The sequence below is a fragment of the Chiroxiphia lanceolata genome, chromosome 21, assembly GCF_009829145.1.
Source record: "Chiroxiphia lanceolata isolate bChiLan1 chromosome 21, bChiLan1.pri, whole genome shotgun sequence".
NCBI lineage: Eukaryota > Metazoa > Chordata > Aves > Passeriformes > Pipridae > Chiroxiphia > Chiroxiphia lanceolata.
In genome coordinates this window covers 2,921,272-2,935,065 of record NC_045657.1, presented here as the reverse complement: position 1 = coordinate 2,935,065, position 13,794 = coordinate 2,921,272, and the positions used below count along the sequence as shown (strand labels likewise).

At 56.0% G+C, this 13,794-nt stretch overlaps 1 protein-coding gene across 1 annotated transcript; it reads left to right on the top strand.

The window, feature by feature from the left end:
- Positions 1-4,735: 4,735 nt before the first annotated feature.
- On the top strand, positions 4,736-13,646 carry AGPAT2 (1-acylglycerol-3-phosphate O-acyltransferase 2). The gene is made up of 6 exons (XM_032708349.1): positions 4,736-5,002; positions 8,933-9,066; positions 9,585-9,760; positions 9,946-10,041; positions 11,510-11,582; positions 12,046-13,646. Exons 1-6 carry the CDS (start codon positions 4,815-4,817, stop codon positions 12,195-12,197), a joined length of 819 nt encoding a protein of 272 aa, XP_032564240.1. The 5' UTR covers positions 4,736-4,814; the 3' UTR covers positions 12,198-13,646.
- The last annotated feature ends 148 nt before the right edge of the window (positions 13,647-13,794 follow it).

Sequence of the window (13,794 nt, the reverse complement as noted above, 5' to 3'; positions counted from 1 at the left end):
TTGTTTGAGTCTTTCAAGGCAGAGGTAAGAAAACATTCTCTGCAGAATGGTGTTAAGTGTGTGGAGTGGCAGGGCTGGGAGTCCCACAGCACCTGCAGAGCACAGGCTGTATGGGGCCCAAAACCTGCCAAGGGCTCCAGTTCCACAGAGATGGTACCATAAACCCACAACTGGCTGGCGTGAACATCCCACATAAAACGTCATTACTTTCCCAATAGAGTTACTTGTAGGTGACTAAAGGTTACAGGAAGGAAGGTTCAGATTATCTAATAGCCTTTTAAAATGTGTTTCTCTCTTAATTGCACGTTCCCCGAGTCAAAGTCCCTCAGGCTCTTTGTATTCCCAGTGGCCAGTGGATGCTGTGCACCAGACAGTTTAGCAATCTCATGCTCCTGGCTCTTGTGCAAGCCTGTTGCTCTGTCCTGTGGGTAACTGCAGCGCTCACATTCAAACCACGCTGAGTCACCAGCCCGGTTCCTCCCTGACTGTTTACTCTGTTGTCACAAGAGCGCTGACGTGTTATTGCTGGGGAGCCCAGCAACTACAGGGAGTGTGGCCATGGAGCAGCAGGAGCCAACACAGAGGCTGGGCTGGGGGTCAGTCTGAAGCTCTGTCTGTGCAAGCGTGGGCTCAGCCATGGGCTTCCACACCACCCACGTGAGGAGCAGCAGGAGGGTTTCACCTCCTATGTGCTGGAGCTCTTCTAGGCTGAAACAACTGAGAGGGAAATGGGGTTCACCCACATCCTTTGCACAAACTGTTCTTAGCCACCACGCTCTGCAAGCAGCCTGCAGTGTCCCTGTCCAGGCCAGCACAGCACAGGGCAGACCTCTTTGTTGTCTTTGCCAGAGCAACATTTCAGTGATGCCATCCCACGGGTGTCAGCCCTTGAGGCAGCCTTGCTTATGGACGCAAAGATGGTCCAAATTCCCAGTTTGTAGTCCTGCCTGTGTGGGAGCAAGTTACAGCAGCATAACTTTGTCTGTATCATGATGCTGGGATGTTCTGTGTAGCCTGAGCTACACAGGGGTGAGACACAGAGATGCCAGACTCTGACATGTCTCTCAAAGCCAGCTGCTAGTTGAGACAGGTAAAGAGGGAAGAGGATGGATGGATAGACTGACAGAGGTCTGGAAGAAGTTACAGCAGATGTGTGGATCATCTTACTGCCCCCAAGTCCCCGCCCTGAAGCACCCAGCAGCAAGGGCTGTTGTCAAGGAGCTTCCTGTGAGGGCTCCCCAGCCACGCACATGCGTGCCACAGCCAGGCCCAGGATGAGGATGTTTGGCTGGTTGTTTCCTCCTCCCTTCTCTTTAAGGTCACCAAACCCAGCTGCTGCTTTCAACACATGTCCCTTGGCAGGAGGCAAAGAGGCCGACGGGTAGAGCTGCCAAAGGGCAGAGGCAAGGTGAGGCAGCAGGAGCAAGATGTTGCTCTGCAGACAGATCCAACCTTCCTTTGGCACAGCCAGCATCCCTGGAGGGTCCTGCTGAACACCCACCCCCCGGGCCTCAAGCCTCCTGCTACTCTACAACCTGCTGAGCCCTGTGCACTGATGCCAGGCGATGAACACATCTTCCTTCCTACCCCTCTGAGTGCTTTCCCTCTCTTCCCTTCTCCACTCATCTTCTCCCTGCATGCGTGGGACACGTTCTCCCTGGCTCTATTTCTTTTCCAGTCAGAAGCTAGTCATCCACAGTGAGGTCACATGTTGTTTCCAAGGGAAGCAATAAGTTTAGACAAATAAAAGATAAAAAATAACAGCCAGATTTTTATAAGACATCAGAAAACTATGGCCAAGGGTAACACTCTTAGCTTCATGGCTCTCCACGGACCGAGGCAGAGAAATCCTACCAGCAGTGATGCTGTGTGGACCCTTCTGTTTGGCACTTGGTGGATTCTTGCTTCTGCCAGGGATTCTGGACCCTGCTCAGCTACACTACCTGCAGGGTACACTTCCATCACATCTAAATAACCCAGTCAGTAGTTTAAATATGCAAAACACACAGCGCAGTCTAGTAAACCAGGTTTTTAAAAGAATTTGGAACTGCTTCATCCTGGCTGCTGAAGCTTGGGAGGGCAGGGAGGGGGTCACCTTTGCCTCTGTCCCAAAACAGCCGGGTTTCAGGGGCTTTGAGGTGATCCCTGCTGCGTTTCACAGCGCTCTGAGGCTCACGGGCCTCTTCCATCAGGCAGTTTGTTATGACAATGTTAACGCACAGGCTGTCGTCATCTGGCAGCACAACCGCCTGCCTTATGAAATAACTCAGCGTGACAGCTCTGCTTGCTAGCAGGCAGGCCCATGTCTGGCTTCTAATCTGGCATCAGAAAGCACTCCCCTTCCTCGAGCTACAGACTGATATCAAACGTTTCATTTGCATTACTCCAGCTAATCTGCTGGAGAACGTGGGGAGAAGGGAATGGCAGCCAAGCTCCTTCGGGAGCCCACACGTGAAGCACCGCGCCGCTGCCATCCCCACCACGCCGTATCTGTTGATGCCTTTTGCCGCCGGCACCGCGGCCGCGCCGGGATTTACATTTCGGATTCCCAACGTCAGCCAGCGTTCGTGAGCTCTGCGGATCGACTCACACGATGCCCCGGCGACAGATCACCAGTGACTTTCTTCCCATGTCAACAAAAGCACAAACGTCACGAGGACAACGCAGAATCGCTCGGAGCCCAGCGTCTGCTCAGCTGCAAAGGTCTCGGTGACTTCCCAGACATATGCTGGGTGCTGGAGCTCTCTGAACAGTCTGTACAACACAGGCCGGAGGGATTAATCTAATGCTGTGTCGAGATGCTAATACAATAAGGGTTCTTTGTGGCATTTGCTGGAATCATGAGACCAGCTCTGAGATGTCATTGCCTGGCAGTCATAGGGAGAGCTGGCCTGGAGCTCTCTGGAGAGAAGGAGGTTGTCTCCTGCTTCAAGCCCTAAAGCTGCTGCGGGGCAGTGAAAGTGCAGTGAGCCCTCGCCATTGCAGTGACAGCTTGTTTGGGAACAGCACGCAACCTCTGTTGGTGAATCCAAGGAGAGCTGAGGGAACAAGGGTTATTTTAAAAGGGACAACACTTTTCCTTGATATTTCCTGGAGCAGCAAGGCTGTGGATGCCAAGAGGGTGATCAGATCATCCCAGTGGAGTCTCTGCCACCCACGGGACTGGGGTTTTGCTATAAAAAGTGTTGCAAAACCTGCCAAGGCCAGTGAACGGTTTGTGTCAGTTCCAGCAGACACTTTCATCTCCTGTGCCAGCTTCACACCCACAGAGCTGCTGGGCTTGGTCCTGCCCTACCTCCAGTGCCAGCAGGGAAAGCTCCATCCCACTCAGCACATTTGTGCCACTAAAAAAGCAGCATCAAGCACCAGTAGATAAGGTGGGCAAGATGAGGGGCAGGGAGATGTGGCCGGGGCGGATCTGTCACCAAAATTCACAGCTGACTCATGTTGACCTGTGAATTTTCGTGACAGATCCAAAGACCCCACACCATGCCAGGACGGGATCCAAAGACCTCACACGGCACCATGAGGGACCCCCAAAGAGCCCATATGGCACTATGAGGGAACTGAAGGCCCTACATGGCACCATGAAGGGGCCCAGGGTCGTCCTCACCATGCCATGAGGGACCAACTATTATAACCCCATTACTCAGTCTGTGGAGAATGGAAGACTGAGGAGACCTTACAGCACTTTCCAGTACCTAAAGGAGCTACAAGAAAGCTGGAGAGGGAATCTGGATACAGGCATGCAGTGATAGAACAAGAGGGGATGGCTTTAGACAGGAAAAGGGTAAATTTACATTAGATACTATGAAGAAATTCTTTACTGTGAGGGTGTTGAGGCCCTGGAACAGGTTTCCCAGAGAACCTGTGGCTGCCTCATCCCTGGAAGTGTTCAAGACCAGGTTGGATGAAGCTTGGAGCAACATGGTCCAGTGGAAGGTGTCCCTGCTCATGGGCAGGGGCTTAGAATGAGATGATCTTTGAAGTCCCTTCCAACCCAAACCATTCTTTGCCTCTGTGATTATGAAGAGACCCAAACCTCTTACACCACATCGTGAGGGTCCCAAACCCCCACAGGGCTCCATAACAGTCCTGACATCGCACACAGTGCCATGACGGACATAAATCCCCCCGCAGCACAAGGGGAACTCAAAGACTTTCCATAGCACCACTGAAGAAGTAAAATCCCACACACAGCACCGTGAGGGTCCCAAACCCCCACAGGGCTCCATGAGGGACCAAACTCCCTCCTCACCCTGCCATGGGCCACTCAGACCCACACAGCACCATGACGGGACCCCTTTCCATGGGGGACGTTCCTTGAGCACCCACCACACCGTGGGGCACCTGAGACCTGCACAGCACCATGAGGGGACCCCCCACTCCATGAGGGACCTTCCCTGCCCATGAGGGACCCCCTCTCCATAAGGGACAATCCCTGAGCACCCACCGTGCCATGGGGCACCCAGACCTGCACAGCACCACGAGGGAGCCCCCCTCCAAGAGGGACCTTCCCTCCCCACGAGGGACCCCCCTTCCATGAGGGACCTTCCCTGCCCAAGAAGGCACCCCGCTCCAAGAGGGACCTTCTCTCCCCATGAGGAACCCTCTTTCCATGACGGACCTTCCCTGCCCAGGAAGGCACGCCGCTCCCGGAGGAACATTCCCCGGGCGCCCGTCCCGTCCCGTCCCGCCCCGCTGAGGGAGCGGCGGGGCGGGACGTGCCGCCCACATAAGGCGGGCTCAGCCCGGGCTTTTCGGGGAGGAGGTGGCAGTGGCGGCGGCAGGAGTTCGTTCGGGTGGAGCCCGTCATGGAGCTGGGGTGGCTGGTGTGTGGCACGGCGGTGCTGCTGCTGCTCCACGTCCTCATGGAGCTCAGCCCCGCCGTCAACTTCGCGCTGCGCATCGGCTTCTACTGCGTGCTGTGCCTGGTGTCCTCGGCGCTGGCGGCCGCCGCCTGCTTGCTGGTCAACGGCGGCCGCACCGTCAAGAACATGAGGTGAGTGAGGGGGCACGGGGGGCGTCGGGTGAGACCCACGCTGGGGACATCGGGGGCAGCCCCGGAGCGCTTGGTGGGGTGCTGGCGGCCTCTGTTACATCAGCCGGGGTCCCCTCTTGGCTCGTGGCGTGGCCGTGGCTGAGCCCTCGCCCCCAGCGAGCCGCCTTTGGGGATGAGGTGCCTGGAAGGTCCAGACCCCGCACGGGTTTTTTTTTTTTTTTGAGGAGGGGGAAGCTACAGGACAGCAGTGTTTGAGGGTGGCAGAGCGCTGAGCAGGCTGCGCAGGGAGGTCGTGAATTTTCCCTCTCTGGAAACATTCCAAACCCACCTGGGTGCATTCCTGTGTCACCTGCTGTGCGTGACCCTGCCTCGGCGGAGGGGTGGGACTGGGTGATCCCCCCCCTTCCAACCCTGACGATTCTGTGGTTGTGTTTGGGGTGTTTCCTCCCTGCCGAGGCAGAGGCCGTGCCCGGCAGGGTGCCATGTGCTGCCCGGAGCCGGCAGCAGGGCAGTCGTGCAGCTGCTGTCAGCCCGTATGTCCTGACAGGGTCTGAGGAGCTGCTCTCGTCCAGCAGCCAAGGCACGTTTTAAGGGCAGAGATGGCACTTCTGTTGGCAGCACAGGACAACTCCGTTTCCTGGATTTGCAATCCCATAGGCAACTTTTCACCTCCATATCCGGGCCGGGTTATATGGATGCAGGGGAAAGGGGAGCCCTGTTGCCTTATTACATCCTTTTGGATCAAAGGTTGGGCAGAGTCTCTGCAGGTGGAGCTGGACTTTGCAGTGTGGCTCTCACAGGAAGGACTCAGGGCAGAGTGAGTGGGCACAGGGCACTGATGTGCTGCCTCGAGGGCTCTGCCCTGCCCACCCCAGCCCGTACTGTGGTCCCAGGCTCTGGAAACAGCAGTTTGCTCTGGAATCTCCTGCCTATCCCTGTCTCCAGCTTTGGTTGCCGTGGCTCATTCAGGAGCAGCTTTCTAATGCACAACCATCTTTGCAGCTGGGAGAATTTATGATGTCAGTGATAGAGATGCTCTCTTTTTAATTCCTCCCCAGAAATAAACCCTCTAAATTTTCTGTGAACTTAAAGGAATTATTTGGGAACAAGAACTTCTTGCATTGGATAATGCCTCATTTTGAAACTCTGAGCTGAGTTTTTGCCAGAATCACATGCTGGCACTGGCTGATGATCCTTGTGATGGATCCCAGCCCTGGGGAGGTCTGTGGCTGAGGTGATCCAGCAAGTTCCTTATTTCTCCAACATCCCAGTCTGCTTATTCCAGCTTGAGAAAGGAGGCTGGAGCAGAGCATGTGCTGGTGGACAGACAGTGATAACAGTGTCACTGTCTGGCGCAGAACACCCCGTTCTTGCTGTGCTCCTGGCTCCAGTGCCAAGCTGGTGTGGCTTGGAGGAGGTTGCCCTGTGTGTCTGATAGAGATAGAGCTGTTTATCTAGTGGTGAAACCTCTTGTAAGGGCTTCAAATCTGGTAAGCAGATTTCCTTAGACCTTGAAAATCAGAGTATCCCAAACAGGCCTCTGGGATAGCCTGTGGAACACAGCACGTGAATCTGGGGGCTGCTGGCTTTCACACTAGGACTGTTATGGATGCACTGAAAAGCCACATTCCCTCTTATTTTTGTACTCTTTGCATCTGGCATTATGTACACTGGCTTTACAGCTCTCTGCAGCTGTGGCTGCACCAAGTCTGGATCGTTTATATCAAGAGAGAAGCTGTTTCTGGGGTTTAAGGAGGGTCAGATCCATCCTCTTAACCCTGTGGATGACATGGGCAGCTCAGCAGGGCTGCTGGTCACTGCTCTGAGCTCTGCCCCTTTGCCTCTTTCAGTGGCTCACACCATATCTTGTGCAAGGAAACACTGGCTCTGGACTGGCAGGAGGAAGCCGGGTGGTTGCTCTTGAGTAATGTGTAACCAGCCTCTCCCGGCAGCCACTGAGCAGTGTGACTTCCAGAGCAGTGACCTCTTTTTTGGTTGGCAGTCAGAAGGGAGGAGAAGTGTGATTTAGGTCAACCTGGTGGCATGGCATCCCCCATGACCTCACTGGTTCATGTCACCCTGCCTCTTCTCACGGGCAGCCTCATCTCTTCACCTGAGCTACACCCCCAGAACCTTGGAGCAGGCCCATGGAGCTCTGGAGCTCTGCATTCCATACACCTCCCTGTGTCCTTTCCCTGGGCGTGGCCATAACCTTTGGAGCGAGTTGAACTGAGGACTGATAACAGTGTCACCCGGGGGCATTGGCCTGGCCTGAACTCCAGTGTCAAAGCCAGTGCCTGGATGGTCTGCATGGCAGGACACCCCACAGAGATGGGAACCCCACTGTGGGTAGGAGCAAGCTGGGGAAAGTCATGTGGCTCAAGAGCAGATGGCGGGGATGTGGATACTTTTGGAGAGCAGATGCTGGGAGCTGCTGCCAAGCCAGGATGAGGTGCTGTCCAGGTGCTCACCTCCTGCTCTGGGTGACAAGGATGCTTCCCAGGAGGATGCTGCTGCACAGCTCTTCAGCTGGACCCTGTGGTGGGGTGGCAAAGCTGACACTGCCCCTCTGTCTCCTCCTGTAGAGAGGAAAGCTCCATCCCCTGTCTGCCAGGGAGAAGGTGTCCCTGAGGCAGGACATCCAGGTGCTTGCTGGAGGGCAGGTCAGCTCCTGAATCAGCTCTGGGGGAGAGCAGAGCAGAGCTGGTGGCTGTTCTTGGGAGCTTTGCTCACGTGCAAGTTTCCTCTGCCACCTGTCCTGGTAAATGGCTGCTCCCCTGCCCAAAATAGCCCCTGTGTTCTGCCAGCTTCTGGCTGTGTCCTTTGGCCCAGTTGGAGGGTCCCCAGGTCCCACCTGCCTGGGGGTGGCACAGATGGGCCCTGCTGCCATGGCTGGCAGGGGCTCGGCCGGTGGGCCTGGGCTGGGTGCGCTTGGCAAGGGCATGGCAGCCTGCTCCATGTGTTGGCACGGCTGAGTGGAGCTGCCAGTGTCTCCCAGCCGGGCCCCCAGCCCTGGGAAGAGCTGGGAGCTTTGTCAGACCTGTAGATCCACTGGGGAAGGGAACTGACAGGCAAAAGCTTGAAGATGTGTTTGCCGGGGGGCACCGGGCCTCTGCCAAGCTGCGTGGGGAGCATCCTGATTGCTGCTCACATCCTTGGGTTGTGCAGGGAAGTGTCTCTCACCTCCATTCCCCTCCTCTTCTTGGACTCCCATGAGGTGATGGCGCCCCAGGTTTGTTTGTATCATTGAGCAGTGTCTTCCAGCACTGAGAGGAGCAGAACGGGCAGAGCCTTCCTCGGGTGTTGGATGTGAGGGCTGATCCCTGTGTGCTGGGGAGTGGCAGCTCCTGGGAGAACTGTTTGAACAACTTGGGGGGGGGCACTGATTGCAAGAGGAAGACACTGGTACCACTGGAGCAGTCCAGAGCCATGGCACAGGCAAAAAGAACAGCATTCCATGAGTGGGACTGGCTGCAGGAGGAGTGGCCCTTTATCCAGTGCTGAAAACAATGTCCCCTCTCCTGGACTTTGGAGGGTTTCCAGTGTGCCCTCTTTGCAAGGCTCTCACAGCTGCACTAGGCTGGGCTTGCCACTTCCAAAGAGCCTGTTGTGAGCTGATGCTGTCAGCTTAAAGGAAGCATGGGCTACTGAGTCTGGCTGAACCAGCCTCAAAATTACAATCAGCTTCCCTCAGGCTTCCAGTAAAATTCCCACACTAGGAGTGGAGAGGACTTGGCATGCAACTGAAGTACCTTGAGCATGAAGGTACCATGAAGGGCAGGCACCTGGGTGGACCCGAGGGCAAATAAGACTGGAGGTTCTCTGTCCTATCTCTGTCCTAGAGTTCTTCTTGTCTCCTCCCACCCACCCTGGGTGTAGCAGCCCCTGTCACCCCCCTACCCCATGACTGACTGCTCTTCTCTTCCACAGAATCATCAAAGCTGTGGTCAAGACCTTCAAGTATTTCTTTGGCCTGAGGTTTGAGGTGAAGGGGCTGGAGAACTTCGAGGTGGAGGGCCCTGCTATCATTGTGTCCAACCATCAGAGCATCCTTGACATGATGGGTGAGGAGCTGGTGGGAGGGAAGGAGCAGTTCTGCTCACCATCAGAGAAGTCCTGCTCGTGTGTCCTGGCCAAGCAGCCCCTGCCTTGGCCAGTCTGTGCTGCAGAGCCAGCTGGTCCAGCTTCCCATGGGAAGGGTCTCTCCTCGCTCTGAGCAATCCCACACTTGTGCAGCACCCCAGGTGCTGCTGCCCCTTGGGTGTTTCCCCAGCTCCCTTTTACATCCCTGCCTCGCTGGTGGCCTGGCTGGCCCAGCGTGTGTGTCAGTGGCCCTGCTGGGCTCCCTGAGACCGAGGACTGAGCTGCCTCTGGGGGGTTCTTGCTGCCACTTGCAGCCACCCTGCTCCACTAACACTGCTGTGTGCCAAGTCTCCTGCTCTGCTGGTGGCAGCAGAAGCCAGGATTGAAACAAGGCACAGCCTATCCCTGTCCCCTCCCAACCTTAGCTCGTGTCCCTGTCCCACCTGAGGTGCAGGCAGGCAGGGTGACTGCTGGGTCTTGCCCTCTGCCATCCCATTAGGGCTGATGGAGATCCTGCCTGACAACTGTGTCCAGGTGGGCAAGAAGGAGCTGATGTACACGGGCACCGTGGGGCTCATCATCTACCTCGGCGGCGTCATCTTCATCAACAGGAAGAGCACCAGCAGCGCCAAGATGGTGATGGCTGAGGTTGCCAAGACCATGGCAAATGAGAACGTGAGTGTGGCCGTGGGGCTCCGTGGGGTGACCTGTGTCTGGGCACCCCGGGGTGGCACGGGGGCATGTGGAACTCCTGGTGCTGGCTGACCTGGAATCACCTGCAGCTCTTGGCAAAGCTGGCTGGCAGCTCGGGGCACTGCAGGTGGATTGCTGGAGTTAAGCCTTGTCTCTCCCATGTGCAGCTGAAGGTGTGGGTGTACCCAGAGGGCACAAGGAACTGCACTGGGGATTTGCTGCCGTTCAAGAAAGGAGCATTTCACCTCGCTGTCCAGGCACAGGTAACAGTGCTCTACCCCTGCACAGGCACCCTGAGTGCTTTTGCAGTGGCATTCCAGGCTGGTCATGCAGTGTGTATTTGCTCTCAGGTTCCCAGGTAACACCTCCCCAAGTAAACCACTGTTAGGTGTCAGAAGTGCTGCCCAGAAGGAGCCAAGAGCCTTTTCCATCGCCTGTGGGAGTGACCTGACCCTGGGGACAGGTGGCTGCAGGCAGTGGAGAGCTGCCTTTTCCTCTCTCCTGCCTGCCCCAGTCCCAGTGTTCCATCTGCAGGGCAGGCACACTTGACCCTCACTCCAGGCTTTCCTGGCAGTGCCTGTGCCCAGGGGCTCCTGGGGGCATGACTGTAACCCAGAGCTCCTTCTGGGAAGGGAGCCCAGCGGGTGCTTTCCTGGGGAATCCCAAAGCTGTCGATGCATTTCTCAATCCCCCAGGTTGCAATAGGGCAGAGTTGATTCAGGATTGTTAATGCTCATGCTTTATAGCAACATCTGGGCTTGCTCTGTGTGGAAATAGCTGCTCCCTCCCTGATGGCCATATGGCACTTCTTGGTGTGTCTTTTTTCCCCAAAATGACAACATCCATGAACAGTCAGTGGGGGAGCAGGCAAACAGCTCCTTGGTTTCAGCCAGCCAGAGTTGTCCATGCTCTCAGAGGGGGCTGCTTGCCTGGGCAGGGCACTGGGGCAGTGTGCCAGGGACTGGGATGATTTGAGGCCTCAGGGGAAATTGGTTTCCCTGGGAGAGATGTTACAGCAGGGATTCTGGAGAAGGGAGTAGGTGCCAGATCCCTTGCTGAGATCGACTAGCTAAGCCCAGGGTGCAGCCTGTGTTGTACCATCCCCATTCCTGCCTGGGTGACGCAGCCAAGGCAGGGCCTGGCAGCTGCTGGAAGGGAAGGATGTCAGTGGAACTGGTACCCGCCTCTGCTACACCCCCTGAGTCACCTACTGTAGATCCTGTCTGTGTTATCAGCATGGAATAACTGTGCCTGCCCTCCTGGCCCTGGCTCTGCCTGAAGCTTCCCTGGGAGCAATCGATGGCAACTGGTGACTCCTTTTCTTAGAAGCTGAAGGCACAGCAGCTGCCTTGCCCCAGACACGTGCTGGTACAGCAGGCAGGGCCTGGCAGAGCAGGCATCCTCCAGTGTTTGTTTGCAGGACAGACAATACCCAAGTTTTGAAGCCTGGCTTGGGATGAGGAGCCCTAAAAGCCAGTGCTGACCTGAGGCTGAAGTGGAACTTGTCCCTAGTTCTTTGAGTATCCCTGTGCCTTGAGTTGCTGGGGAGTGTTTTTGATCCTGTTTGACTCCTAATTGTCCCAGCCTTTGGAAGTGGGTCTTGCTGTGTGTGCCCTGTGTGTCTGAGAGCCAGGCCAGGTCAGCTCTGCTGTGTGGGATTTGCTGCCTGTCTCTGGCCAGCCCTGAGTTGCTGCAGTGCAAGTAACTCCTCTTTTTCTTTCCTTCCCCAAGGTCCCCGTGATCCCTGTGGTGTATTCCTCCTTCACCACCTTCTATAACCCAAAGACGAAACTGTTTACATCAGGTACCAAAGAGTCACTTGGAGACAGTGTTGATGTTGCCTCCTGTGGAGATCTGGTTCACAAGGGTGTGGGAGGGAAGCAGAGCTGGGGTGAACAGGAGGAGTCCCGCTGGGAGATGTTTGGAGTCAGTTCAAAGCACTTGGCACCAGAGCCTGGGCTGGGTTAGTTCAGGAAAGGCTGTAATTAAATACACTGAGGGATGTTTTCATTAAAGATTGGATACCACCTCTCCTTTTCTGGGCAGGCTCTGGCTGAGGTGGCAATTTGGGGCACAAGGGGAATATTCTACTTGGCACAGCTGTTGGTCTAACCACAGATCAGCCTCTGCCTGCACTCCAGGGGTGGATGCCTGAAGCCCTGGGATGGGATGAGGGCTATGCTGGGACTGCCCAGGGCAGGGAGCAGAGCAGGGAACAGAGCTCCTGTGGCATGTGGGTTTCTCACAGGCTCCTCTCTTGTTCCCAGGCAAAATCAAGGTGGAGGTTCTGCCCCCAATAGAGACCAAAGGCCTGACATCAGACGATGTCACCGACCTCACTGACAGATGCTTCTGCACCATGAGGGAGACCCTCTTCAGGCTGTCAGGCCGTCCAAGCGAGGCCAAGGACTCGTCCTAGAGGCTTCTCCAGTGATGTCACCGTGTGGTGGTGGCTGAAGGGACTTGTTTGTTGTTGCCAAATACTGAAGGAACTTCTCTTCCTCTGCAGTGACTTCTAACTCTGGGAACACCGTGGACTGGCACACACAGGGTGTCGAGCCAGCACTGAGGTTTCCCTTCGAGCGGATTTGTCTTATGGGTTCATTTTCTCACTATGAAACGTCTCCTTTTTCTGAATTTCTCAGGCATCAAACTTGTGCTACCAAAGGGCTCAATGACCAGAGGGGTGAGTTCCGCCAGCTCAGGCAGCTGGCATGGGGTGACAGCAAAAACCTGGCTGGAGCCTGGGCTCTTGCCTCACGTGAGTGTCCCTGCACATGTGTTCCTGCAGGCTCAGCCCTGTGATGTCCCAGATGGAAACCAGCAGGCAGCAGTTTGTATCTGCACAACCTTGATGCTCAGAGAGGGCCGAGAATCGGGTGAAAATGCAGATTTGGCTTTTCGGCAGCGCTGGGAATGCAGTGTCCTCCCCGGACAGCCCAGAGCACTGCCACCTGGCACAGCGGGACTCACGGGCCTGTCTCCTTGAGATGCCAACCCCATCTTGTTTTGGGAAACTGCTGGCAGCTCCCTGCCGTGGTGGCGGCTCAGCCTGGCCACAGTCCCGGTGCCTGCAGTGCCCCCTTACAGATGCAAAGGGCTCTGTCGGGCTCGTTTTGTCACTTGTCATGGTCAGCACCGGCCGAAAGATGGTGCCTGTCCCGCGTGTCTCTACCGCTCTCCGAGGCTTGTAAAACCCCCTCGGAGCCACAGGGTGGGTGAGCTGCAGCTGGAACGGGGCTTGGGAGGCTTCACCTCTCCCTTCTGGGGACATGAATTCCTTTCCCGGTCAGATAAAGGGGTGATGGATGGACCAACAGAGCTCCTGGATCCCTCACTGGGAGCTGTGGAAGTGTTGATGCCCTCGAAGGCTGGGTCAGGTCCGTGGTTCCTTTACTTTTAGCTCTGCTGTTCATGGCACAGGGGACCTTGGGATGAGCCACCTGGGGCTACTCAGGTAACCGACACGACCAGCTTTTGCAGCCTGTGTTAGTGGAATTGCAGTTATATGGTATTTTGGGGTTAAAGCCTCAACTGGGAAAGGCAGGGAATTCTGTGGAGGGAGCCCTTGGGCCGAGCTGGTGCTGGCAGGGGCTTTACTGGAGGGGCCTTATGGTACAGACTCAGGGGTCAGACCCTCTGTGGGATGGGTCAGGGTGGGAGGATGGGAACCAAACCAGCACTTTGTGAGAGTGGCAGATAAAGGGCTGTCATGGAGGATAAACCCAGGAGGGCCCTGGGAGGGCTCCTGAGGGATGGTAACCATGTCTGACTCCTCCTGGGAGGAGGGAGCAGTGCCTCTGTGTGCAGTCGTCTGCTGTTCACTTTTAATTGGGTTGAGGATGTTATGTGCTTTACAAAAAAAAAATTACACCTATGATTATTTAAATAAAGGAGCCTCCTGGTCTTGTGTGGGAGCTGAGGGAGGAGGATGTGGGGTCCTGATCCCTCAGCTCTTGCAGGGAGGGGGTTTGGTGATTGAGGGGCAGTGGGGGGTCCCTGTCCCTCCCTGTGCC